This window comes from Culex quinquefasciatus, chromosome 3 (assembly GCF_015732765.1).
Source record: "Culex quinquefasciatus strain JHB chromosome 3, VPISU_Cqui_1.0_pri_paternal, whole genome shotgun sequence".
Lineage (NCBI taxonomy): Eukaryota > Metazoa > Arthropoda > Insecta > Diptera > Culicidae > Culex > Culex quinquefasciatus.
In genome coordinates this window covers 107,047,059-107,059,596 of record NC_051863.1, presented here as the reverse complement: position 1 = coordinate 107,059,596, position 12,538 = coordinate 107,047,059, and the positions used below count along the sequence as shown (strand labels likewise).

At 34.7% G+C, this 12,538-nt stretch overlaps 1 protein-coding gene across 1 annotated transcript in view; it reads left to right on the top strand.

Annotated features, from left to right (window-relative positions):
* LOC6030808 overlaps positions 1 to 12,538 on the top strand; it is a 219,733-nt gene that overhangs the window by 105,968 nt on the left and 101,227 nt on the right. Inside the window, 1 exon segment of the mRNA XM_038260053.1 lies at positions 8,787 to 9,094. Coding sequence (XP_038115981.1) covers positions 8,787 to 9,094 — 308 coding nt within the window.

Below are 12,538 nucleotides of genomic sequence, written 5' to 3'. Positions count from 1 at the left end.
AAACATTGCTGAATCCACCGTCAAATCGAGTTATAGGAAGGGAATTTCTGAGAATGGATTCAATTTCCGTTGGATCGGTTGCTGTTGACTCGGTTTTGCTGGAGTGTTTTTTTTTCTTTCTTCTTGTTTTAAAATCCCATCACTATCTCTCACCACTCCAGAGGGACGCGTGGAAGCGTGCAACAGATGGAATTTATTGGATTGGGATGCATCGGGAAAGTTTATCTAGCACTCGATGGCGTCCGCTAGCAATGTTGGGAATTGTCACGCTGAGTACCGTAAAAAGTGTACATTTTTCCGAAGCTTCACCTCAAGTGCCAAATATTTGTAGCGCGCCAAACCAATCCAACCGATGAAACAAACCAACAAGTAGGGGAAATTCTCGTATGTTTGGCAGGTCAAGCACTCGCTCCTAATTCCATCCAATTTGCTGATTTTCACTATTTAAACAACTAATTTTGCAAAACTTTTGATAGAAACTTGCTTGCTCACTTCTTATTGAGCTATTTATCACTCGATTTCAGTTGAAAACGCTTTTAATTAGCTTTATTTGAATGTCAAAGTTCTGACCTGCCAACATTAGAGGCACGCTGGAATTAGATGCTGTTCCCCTAGCAAAAACAAAAATTGATAACAAATTGGAACCGATTTATATTTTTACCGAAACTTATGCCACGTCAGTTAACGGTGCCTTATAAACAAACAAAAATGAGAACACAAATAAAGGGATTCCTATGTATCGAAATGTGAGAAATGAACACATCGAGGTTGGATCAAAAAAATATCAGTGCAAAAATTCCAAGTGTGGTATGAAAGTTTCAGGATTATTAAAAACATGTTTTGTTTATAAATGTTACGAAATCTTACGAGTAAAAGTTACCGATCAAACAATGGAAGTGATTTTTTTTAACAATACAAAGTATCGTCAGCTGCGTGCTATCTTGTGACATAGACCATTTTGGTCGAAAATAAGTTAATGATGACGTTTTGCTATACTTAACAAACACTACAAGATGCTTTAACCCGATTTTGGATACTCGCTTCCGTTTCCCGGATATCGCAATATACACTTGTGACATAGACCAATTTATGATCAAAATAATTGTGCACACTTGTGACACGTCATACATGTTGTTGGAAAATGTGGAAAATTTTTCTTGTTTTTCACAAATTGATGCACACACATACTTTCTAAAGGCAATGCAACCTTTTGTTTATAAAAATATACTGATAAAGTCGATTAAACCATTGATTTGAGCTTATTTTAGTTTGTATGGGAATTCTGTGCACACTTGTGACACGTAGTACAATTTTACTTTCGAAACACACTTATGACACGTGCTTTTCAGATTTTTGTTTACATTATTTACTGTATCTTTTAACTGGTGTAACCAAATTAGTTGAAACTTGGAGCGTTTGTTAAGCGATAGTATACGAACCGATTACTTCAAAAAGTTTGGCTCTATCATTCATAGTTTTGAAATTATTTACCAACAAACTTTAAAATCGATTTTCTCGAAAAGTACTAAATGGTCGTTGTCACCAGATAGCACACAGCTGACGGTATACTGACTTCAAGCACTTCTTCCCTTCTAGAAATTATTTTCGTTCACATGTTCGTAAATTTAATTTTATTGTCACTTTTGGGAAATACTCCCTAAACAAACAGAAGAGACATGGGTAAGTGGCGGGAGAGGAGTGAGAAGGCAAATTGGAAAACAAATCTGGATTCAATCTAAACTGGCAAGCAAAACGCGTGGGCGTTGACGCTTGTTTTGATTTTGCGCTTGCTGCCAAACTGTTTGGACCTCTGGTGGGATGGGGTCGTAACGACACTTTTATCACAAAATTTATTCATCAGATTTTGCTGAGGGGCTTTATTCTGCTATAGCTATAGGGTGACTATTTGAGGGATCCTGATACTGACTACCACTGAATAATCAACCTAAGCAAAACTGAGTTTGACTGAAAATCCACAATCATTTTTACAAAATAAAAAAAAATAATTTGAACAAAATCTTCCTTCCCCCTCAAACGATTTCTTGTGTCAAACAGCAGCGCCACCCTATCGTCCCAAAGCTCACGTTTTATTAGAGGGATGATTTCGCTTTCGCCTCTAACGTATGAGCTTTCTTTTTGTTCCCGACACACATTTACTGTATTTGGCGTAATGATACGTGATGCTGACAAATTGCGAATTATTTATAAAGGGTATACGACGACGCTCTCACTAGCAAAACGATGTCGACGCATGACGACATTCACTTTCTTGCTGGTTACGCCATGGGAAATCAAGGGAGCACGTCGTTGGTGGAGTACAAGTCGCTGTCGTTTTTGTTTGCCGGAAAAAAATGCTTGTCAATGGAAATTGTATTTCAAAAAGGAAAAAAAAATCAAATGTTGATTAAATAAAATCAAACCTGTTGCCTTTCCTACTCACTGAAAAAAAAATGTTTTTGTTTCATTATTTTATGCCCATTGTAAACTTGTTAGTGTTGAGTATTTAATAAAAGTCTTCCATTGTTGATTGGAAGGCACTAGAGGGTGACGATTCTCTATTTTCAATTTCCCGGGAACCAAGAGTTGAATTTTGCAAATTTCCCGGGAATCGAGAGGTCCAAAAATGGTCGATTTCCCGGGACATTTTTCCTGGGAATTCCCGCTCACCCTCTAGAAGGCACAACGTTGAGTTACAACTGTGTGTACTAGGGTGACAAAAAAAAATTAAAAAATATATAAACTCATCTGATTTTTTTTCGAAATAAACCAATGCTTCTCTGATCTTCATATTCAGAAAATTTAAATATTATCTTGACAAAAATTCACATAAACTGTAACTAAGGGTAGCCAGAAAAAAGTAAAAAAACGAAGTTGACTTTATAGCTGTCGGTCACTATTGCTAGTACCAACCACTAGTGTCTTCCTTTTATCTACAAGGACTTCGCCGCCCTGGGCTCCTAAGTGTATGAGAGTATGGCACGGAGCGACGGCGCCGAATACCCATATTTACACAAAGAATTTTAGAGCGCCCGCCGCGGGATTCAAAAGTAAAAAAAAAAGTAAACCCAAATCAATTTTCTCTTAAATTCCTTTTTTGGTGTCATTAACGGTGCACATCAATCAGAGCTTTTGCACTAAGATTGTTTTGTTACAGATATTTTGGTATTTTCAAAACTACGGAAACTAGCGATACATTTTTTTATTCATCCTCTAAGGTACTGTCTACAAAGCGATTTCCAACCAAATTTGCCTCATTTAGGGTCCGTAATTCTGAAAATTTTTGAATAAGAAGACAACAACTTCCTTGGTTACTGTGCACCCTTAAGTCATTTTGTGTTTCGCATCAACCTCAATATTAATTTATATTTTGAAAAAAAAAAAAACTCTGGCAATGTTTGGTCCACCAATTCTGAAAATTTGGGCTTTCCTGATTCTTTTCCGATACTGGGAAATTATTAATTAGCTTGTTTTACTTTACAAAAATCTTATAAAAAGTGCACTTTTGACAAAAATAAAAAATTTCAAATTATAATCTTGACTCCCAAAAAGATCAACAACGAGAGAGTCCACTGTATCAAGGGTTTCCAGAAGCGTTTATTACTTGCCAGTCTGCCAATTAATTACTCAAATTACTGGTCCAAATTATTAAATTACATTAATTACTTTATTACTTTTCATTATGATCAAACAATATTTAATTTAATATTAAATAAATTTAAGTATTTACTTCTACGGTTCTAAACTATAATATTTATAAACAGATCATTCGATAGCTCTTTCAAAAATAAAACTTTATGAAATAAAATAAAAAACATAAAATATCAAGCAAAGGACAGACAGTATTGTTTTGTTCAAAGTATTTAATTATGCTTTTTTATTTCTTTTTTTTTGTTCCAATATTGTGAATATTGTGATTTTTTTGTAAAATTTTTTATTGAAAATAGCAGAATATTTCGCAATAGTTTCTTGTTTACGCATTGAAAATTTTCTCCCACTAGAGGGTGCTGATACTTGGCAAGTCGAATGCCATTGAAATATTGAAATTGTTTGAAAAAAGGCCCCCTGATTTTCGAGCCAAACATAAACTTTGAAAAATATTTGCAGCGGCTGTGAAATTTATCAAATAACGTTAAATTTTTAAATGTTTTCGATCATTGGTTTGACATTATTTCGTTTTTTTTCTCAAGTAAATAAAAAAATCCGTTACCAAAAATATGGATAGTGTGTAATTTGTCAATTCTAATTACTTTGAGTTTGTTTTTTAACAATGAAACATTTGTCTCAGAAATATTTGGAAATTTTTCAGGAAAATAGTTCAACTCTTAAAAAAGAGATATTACAGGACTGTCAACTGCTGTAGTTAGTTGAAAAATATATTTAAAAAAAACTTATTTTTATTTTAATTAATTTTTGAATGGCTATCACTTGGAAACTTTGCTTCTATCAACGATGATTATATAAATTTGATTTTTAAATATTTGATCCACATAAATTTCAAATAATTTTGACGGTTTATTAGAAGAAAAAACATTAAAAAATAACTCTAATGTAGTTTTTGCGAAAAAAAATAAATCATATTTATCGACTTTTTTTCTTTTAAGCCCTATATACATATGAAAGACAATAGGTTCTTTATAAAAAAAACTCATAATTTTTACAATTATTTAATAAAAATAAATTGATTTTGGATTCATAAAAAATTTTCACTGGGTAATATATCATGGCGTTGCCTTTTGTTGTTAATCAGCTTAGCAAAACAACATGTTGAATGTTTTAAGAGAGAACTATGGTAAATAAGACCTTCTACATACAGAACAACTCTTTTTTCAATCTTTGTAAGAGTGTCACACACTCTTATTTGAAATTTAAAAGAAATACTGTTATAATAGATTATATAAAAAAATCAAAAAGTTTCGTTGAAGAAGTGCAATATAAAAAAATACTTTAATTACCAAATAATGTCTTTAAATTACTCGAATTACCATGAATTACTAAGTAATTAATGAATTACCTAATTACCAGCTTTAAATCAAAGTAATTATTGATTACTTGCCTGTCTGAGGCCTTGCTGAAAACCCTTGCACTGTATATGAAGTAATTTTAACATGATTAATTGAAAAAGCATTAATTTATAACTATTCTTTTTATGTTATTGGATGTTATATGTCAATAGCCATATTAAAAAAAATCCCGGGTCCCGAGAATTCCCGGGAAATGGCAAAATTCAACTCTCGATTCCCAGGAAATTGAAAATTTCGAGAAACGTCACAGTCTAATCAAGGGGCATCCCTGAGGTCGATTTTTTATTGTCACCCTAGTGTGTACTTATGCAATTTTTAACTCATTTTTCGAAACAATTTTTTTTATTTTATGTATCTATTCAGACTGTTCATTTAAAAATAAGTGTATGAAATATAAATCTGCCTTTTTTGTTTTTATCACAACAAGTTTAATCAATGCGTAAGAGAAAAGGGCAACGAGTTTTTTTTGTTCTATATTTTAGAATTGATTTTTGATTAACAAAAAAAAACTTTTGACTGAAACCAAAGTTAATGTCTCAACTAAACCAACAGATTTCATGTCTTCACTTCATTTAAATTTTGTTCTTAAAATTGAAGATTTTTCCTTTGTCAGGTTTTTTTTTGAAAATTTAAAATTGATTTTCTGCGATTTTTTAGACCAAAGTCCGTCTAGAAGTGGGATTGGGTGTTACAGGATCAATATAAATCAATTTTGTTTTGTTTTATTCAGCAGTTTTGTTGATTTATATGTGGAAAGCTCAGTATTTAAAATTTCTTGTGATCTTTTCACGTGTTTCGAGCCCAACGAAATACAATAACTCATAAGAGGATTATGTTGTAATAGGAAGAGACATATTCTATTCCAAACAAATTTACCACCTTTCGCATCGTTTGAGTGACATCCACAATTTAACACTGGCAATGAAGGTTAATTTTATACAATTACCATTGATAATGCTACAAGTATCAGCAATTTTCCACGACAGGATACACCTCAAACCGAAGCGACAAAAGCAAGTAACGTAAGCTAATAATCTTAGTTAGAGCACTCTGCAGCAAGCAAACTCAAACTCCTGTTTGTCGCTTGAAAAGTGACGTGAATTGAAAGCCAGGCTTTTCAAACACACACACACGCACACGCTCATCTCGTTTTAAGAGCAGCAATCAGCTCGCTGTTTAGCATTCGTCGTTTGAGCACGTGCCCCCCACGTGGAGGCGCAAGCTTCGCACAGATTCAACTCAACTCATAAGCCTCTGCTTATCGGAAGCAGAAGTATTAAGTCAAACCACGGTTGAAGCATTCGCCTGCCCCGCTGGGAGTAAAAAGAAGAAGAAGTAGGAGTAAACACGATGACGTGGAATTGAATCCGGAAGGAATATCTGCCTCGGAACAATGGAACGCTTAGGCTATTCCTTTCCCCAACATCCTTCATTATTATCACCGGTCTCGTCTATGACTCGAAATGTCTCTGTGGGATATGGGAGAAAATGTCTTAAAAACCCGCCTTTCTTACCACCCACGATGAGTTTGAAAGCTTGAATCCGCTCATAAGTGGTGAGTTATGATGAGCTTAGCCGTATTTAGTCATTTTCCCGATTAGAACACAGAGAGCCCTACAGCGTCGTAAGGAAGTCCTTTTCACCAAATCAGGGGAAATGTTGCTTTCTATGCGGCTGAACATGTGTATTCACTTCCATAATTTTAACATCTTAGCATTTCTACAGAATGTTGTATTCAACCCGGATTTTCTGTCACACTTAACAGAACAACGAAAGAACATTTCCTTAGAAAATGAAGAGAGAGAAACCAGCTCCTAATATTGTATTTTTTGTTCTCATAATATTTTTTTCATAGATTCTATAGGCCATTTTTGCGTGCAAGATTTATGAAGGATTACTTTGAGAGTTATTTTGAGCTGGTTTGACTTTGTATCAAACGGAAATATTCAGCCTACTAGTATTAACTCATTTTCACATGTTTGGGTAAAGAAAAAAATATGTTTTTGACTAGTATTGAATTCAAAATTGCAATCTCTTGTTTGAAAAGATGTGCCTTTTTATTGGCAACATGCAACAACTTTGTGACAGTTGGCACCACCAGAAGGACACCCTCGTGGGGTTGCTCTTCATTTTTTATGACCATCGATTTACACAACATATATGTACCCGTCCACACAAGACCCACCGCCACACACGCTCAATATACAGTATGTAAAAAAAGTATTTACACCCCTTGAGCACTATGCACATTTTGTGATGAAACATGTAAAAAATTTAAAGTTTGACAGGAACCTGGTACTACGTTTTGTTCAAAAACTCATGCCAAACATTTTGCTACAAACAGCCCATGAAAAGATGATTTCTATAAAAAGTTATATAACAAATACTATTACGAAAATAAAAAAAGTGCAAAAAGTTTGTACACCTTTCGAAAAATTAACATAAATAATGTTATTTGTTGACAAATCACCATAAATCCAGTCTCCCAACTCCAAATAGGCATCCTTGACTGATTAAAAATGATTGGGATTGAATATAAAGTTTACTAATTACTTAGTATAAAAGTTTATATAACTCTGGAAATTCTATATAAAACTTATCTAAACCTAATTTTGCAAACTTTTAATTCAACTAAATGTCAATATATTACCATATAATTGCTAAATAAACATTTTGGAGTGGGTATAACACCGTTTTGGGGTATTTGTATCGATAGAATAGATTTTTCGTTGGAATTTCGTACCAACCCGGAATTACGTCGTCGGAAAATCCGCCGGCATTCGAACCGGTCCACAATTCTTAAGTCAACCTATGTGGCATCGGAAAGGGCATAAAATTTCCGATCTTTTGATACCCATACATCTAGGTTTTCTATAAAACCCACGTTTTTAAATACCTGGGCAAAAGTAAGTTTGATCCACGAGAACAAAAATTACGAAATTCCATACATTTTTGGCAGATTGCTCAAACAAAACCATAACAACGTTTTTGCCTAGGTATTTAAAATCGTGGGTTTTATAGAAAACCTAGATGTATGGGTATCAAAAGATCGGAAATTATGCCCTTTCCGATGCCACATAGGTTGACTTAAGAATTGTGGACCGGTTCGATGCCGGCGGATTTTCCGACGACGTAATTCCAGGTTGGTACGAAATTCCAACGAAAAATCTATTCTATCGATACAAATACCCCAAAACGGTGTTATACCCACTCCAAAATGTTTATTTAGCAATTCTATGGTAATATATTGACATTTAGTTGAATTAAAAGTTTGCAAAATTAAGTTTAGATAAGTTTTATATAGAATTTCAGAGTTATATAAACTTTTATACTAAGTAGTTAGTAAACTTTATATTCAATCCAAATTATTTTTAATCAGTCAAGGATGCCTATTTGAAGTTGGGAGACTGGATTTATGGTGATTTGTCAACAAATAACATTATTTATGTTAATTTTTCGAAAGGTGTACAAACTTTTTTGCACCTTTATTTTCGTAATAGTATTTGTTATATAACTTTTATAGAAATCATCTTTACATGAGCTTTTTGTAGCAAAATGTCTGGCATGAGTTTCTGAACAAAACGTAGTACTAGGTTTCTGTCAACATTAAATTGTTTAGATGTTTCATCACAATATGTGCATAGTGCCCAAGGGGTGTAAATACTTTTTTTACATACTGTATGAAGTGCCACTCACCACAACATGACTGCTAATGTCCGGAATCTGGGGTTTCCCCCCTTCTTCTTCTTCTTCTTCTATTTGCAGCATCTTCAAATTTGCCTCACCCGACGTCCAGGCGTCGGAGCATCTACTCCACGCGTCCGTCCTGTCGATGGTGGAGTTTGACGATGACATTTTCGCCGCCGGAAATTGCTTCGACTGGAACCAGCATCCGGCGAAGAACGGGTTGTTCTGTCCGTTCGCGTACCGGTTGCCCCCGCCCGACCAGGGAGCGTCCCTCGCCAAAGACCTGGCCGCCGAGTATCACTACCTCGGCAACACGTCGGAGTGGTTCTTTTTGGCGCGCAAAAACGCCGAGAAGGTTATTGCGAGAAACGAGCAGTACATTAAATGTAAGTACCCACACCCCAGGAATACTGCCAAATACACTTTCGGTTGGGCTACGACGGTTGGGTCTTCCGCCAGGACTCAAATGAATGTCACATGTGATGCAGTTTTGACGACCGACAAGATCGTTTGGGGTGTCTTCGAATTTCTATACTTTGCTCTAGTTGAAATATGTGTAAGAAAATTCAAAATACACAGCAAAAAATCCGATGGTAAAATCGCATGCAAAAGCATGCACATCACCTTCGTCAAAATAAACACCTAATATTACACACTGCATGTAAAATTATTGCAAACACAAAAAAAGTTGCAACCGACAGGATTCAAACCCAGCACCAATGGTAAGGACTGGCGCCTTAGCCCGCTCGGCCATCAGACCGATGTAAAGCTGTAAGGATAAACGCATATATGAGCTTGACATTTCGGTCAAGTAGGTTTCTCATACTGATGGGCTACATATTTCAGTGTGTAAAATCACATAAAATTGTATAAAATAATGCAATATTTATTTTACACCAAGGCCTTCTACACGCAGCTGGATTACTACTTTTTTAGCTGTGTACAGCTGATCACATTAGCGCACGGAAAGAAATTTATCTAGCGCATTTTCAAAATTTGAATTAAGAAAATAATGATTTTTTCAAGAATCAGCCAGTATAAAGATTAGCCATCCTTTTTCGTTTCCATATTTTTACTGATTTTTAATTTTCTGTCAATTTTGATTCATTTTAACTTAAATGACTAGTTTAATGCAAATTAAAAATCTAGTCAATATTTAAGGTCGTAGATAGTGTCTTTCACTTTCACTATGTGTAAAATGCTTTTACAAACAACACAAAGAAAACCGTTTTTTGGTTGAAAACTTCTGAATCAAGATTTGAATATTTTTCTAAAACTAACATGGCCGCCAAATGGCCGATCTGGAATGATGCCTTCCAAAGCCTTCATTTGGTTTCAATATTTATTGAAGGCTTGTTTGAACTACATGAGTTCAAAAAATCTTTGAATCAATTCATTATTTCGCTTCTCTTGTAATTTATGGACAGCTTTTTTAAAAAAATTATCCAGCCTTGCAAGATTTTTTTTTCTGTTTTAACCTGTCAACTCTGCTACCGACCCTTGATGGCCTTTAGATCGAAAAAGTTGATACCAACTCGGAATTACATCGTCGGAAATCCAAAACAAATGATGAGAAATTGATTTAAAATTAAATTTTAAGCCTTCACGACGCACAGTGGATCCTCTCCGAACAAAGGTGTGACAAAATTAAAAAAATGTCAGATATTCTATCAAATATGTCATATAAGGGTGATTTTTGGAATCTGAATTCAAAAAATACATTTATTTTTTCATGAAATAAAATCTAAGTGCATTATGGTGGTTCATAAATTATTATTTTTTCAATATTTTTTTTATTGCTGAAATTGTATTTTTTTTTATCAATAGTAGCTTGGAATTTTGATTTTGTGTGTGTGTAAATCTTAACAAATAAAATGTTAGGGTGGTACTATATCAGATGATCCATAACCGAAATTTTGTTAAACACAATTCGCAGATACCACTCTTTTAAATAACAGCTTTGTTATCTTCCGAAAAGTTGATCAGGGTCAGTTCAGTAGTAAGGTAAAGGTGGTCCAGTTAATAGGGTGTTCCAAAATTTGGGTACTTGAGGAAAAGTGTTATTTGGCTTCTATGAGATTATTATAACATTTTTATTTTAGTAGTATCTGTAGTTTAAGTAGAAAAAGATCAGAAGAAATTTCTAGAGTTTTTTAAAGGTGAAACAATATAAATTAAAGCACCTTTGAAAAAACTCTAGGTTTGTGTTGAGGCCAACGAAAATTTGATTTCAAGTTTTTATCTTCTTCCCCTTTCGAATATTCTACCTACAAAATTAATAAATCATTAACTTTTGTGCAGTAGAGTTATTAATTAAAATAATTTATGATACATTCTAATTCATAAAGTTGAGAATAAAGTTTTCAATTTTATTTTTTTTATTTCCCATCTTTCCTCTTCTCTTCATCCACGACTAGAGCCAAGGTCTGCTCTGCTTTTTATGTACTAAGCTACACATAAAAATAGGTAAGGTAAAAACTGCGATAGAAAGTATTTTCGCCGTTGAAGTTTTCAGTCATTCCAACAGGAATATTTAACCAAGTCATAAAAAAGAAGAAGGAGAGTGGGGGGGGGGATCTAAGAAATCCTAAATCAATTATTATTTTAGTACATTTGTTGAATTCTTGAAAATGAAGAAAAATCATAAAGCGATTGCAATATCTGACTTTTTGATCCATTTCGTGAATAGAGTAGAGTAGTTCCACTTTCTTTCGAGCAAAAATGTTCCTGAAGAGTTGAAAATCTTGAAAATAGTTAATGCTTTCTTTCGTTTGAATAGCTTAAAAGGAGAGAGGGGTCAATCAAAGTTCGAAGAACAGTACAATTAACAACTTTTAAATACCTTTCGAATGCAGCCAAAAGAATCAAATTTGGTTTAAAATTGGCTAAGTTATGCAAGTGTGTGTGTGTGTGTGTGTGTGCAACTAATCAAACGGGGCCACGCGGCCACTTCTTACAAATTAAGTTGTTTCCATGTATTTTAGATTTTGACTTCCTATACATGCAAATAACTCGCATAGGCATATGAAAGGTGTTAGCTCTGCCGAGCTTCGGTGACCCATTTCTACGCTGGCTAGCCGAGCGCGAGGTACCTCCGCTGAACCGACAAGCCCCGCCCTAAAGAACGTTTGCATCAATTTGACCCAGTGTCTTGTGAACCTTCGTGGTGAACGGACACTAGAGCTGCGGTATTTTTTACTACCTAAGCTCAGAGTTATTTCAAAACAAAATTCACAGTCTTTTTAAAGACTACCTGAGTTATTTTCCAAAATTCTAAACAGTCTTTTCAAGACTAACACCACCTGAAATTTTGTTGTATTTTACAAACGAAGCCATCTTTTTAAGAGAACTTTGCTTGCAAAATGCGTCAAAATAAAGGTAAACGCAAATCTTCTGAAGATTTGGTCGTTACGTCGGTGAAGCGTTTGAACGCTAAACCGGCTAACGGAAACAGAAAAAGAAAACAGCCTCTTCTGAGGTCTGATTCTGATTCTGAATGTGAGGTCAATCCTCCAATTCCATTGACAAACAGTTTCGGTGTTTTATCCGAAACTGATGACAAGAACCTTCTCCTCGTACTGAGCCTTCTGCCGTCGAGAAACGAGTAAAGGCTCCGCCAATTGTAGTGACTTCCGTCTCCGATTTGGCCAGCTTTCGAACGCAACTGAAGAATTGCAAGGAAACTTGCAATTTGAAGGTTTCGTTCCAGCTTGGTCGAAGAGGAGAATGTCGCTTGTTGACGGAATCTTTACAAGATCACCAAACTTTTGTTGGTTATTTGAAAAACCACAAACACAATTTCTACACGTATGAGACCAAGAAGGCGGTCT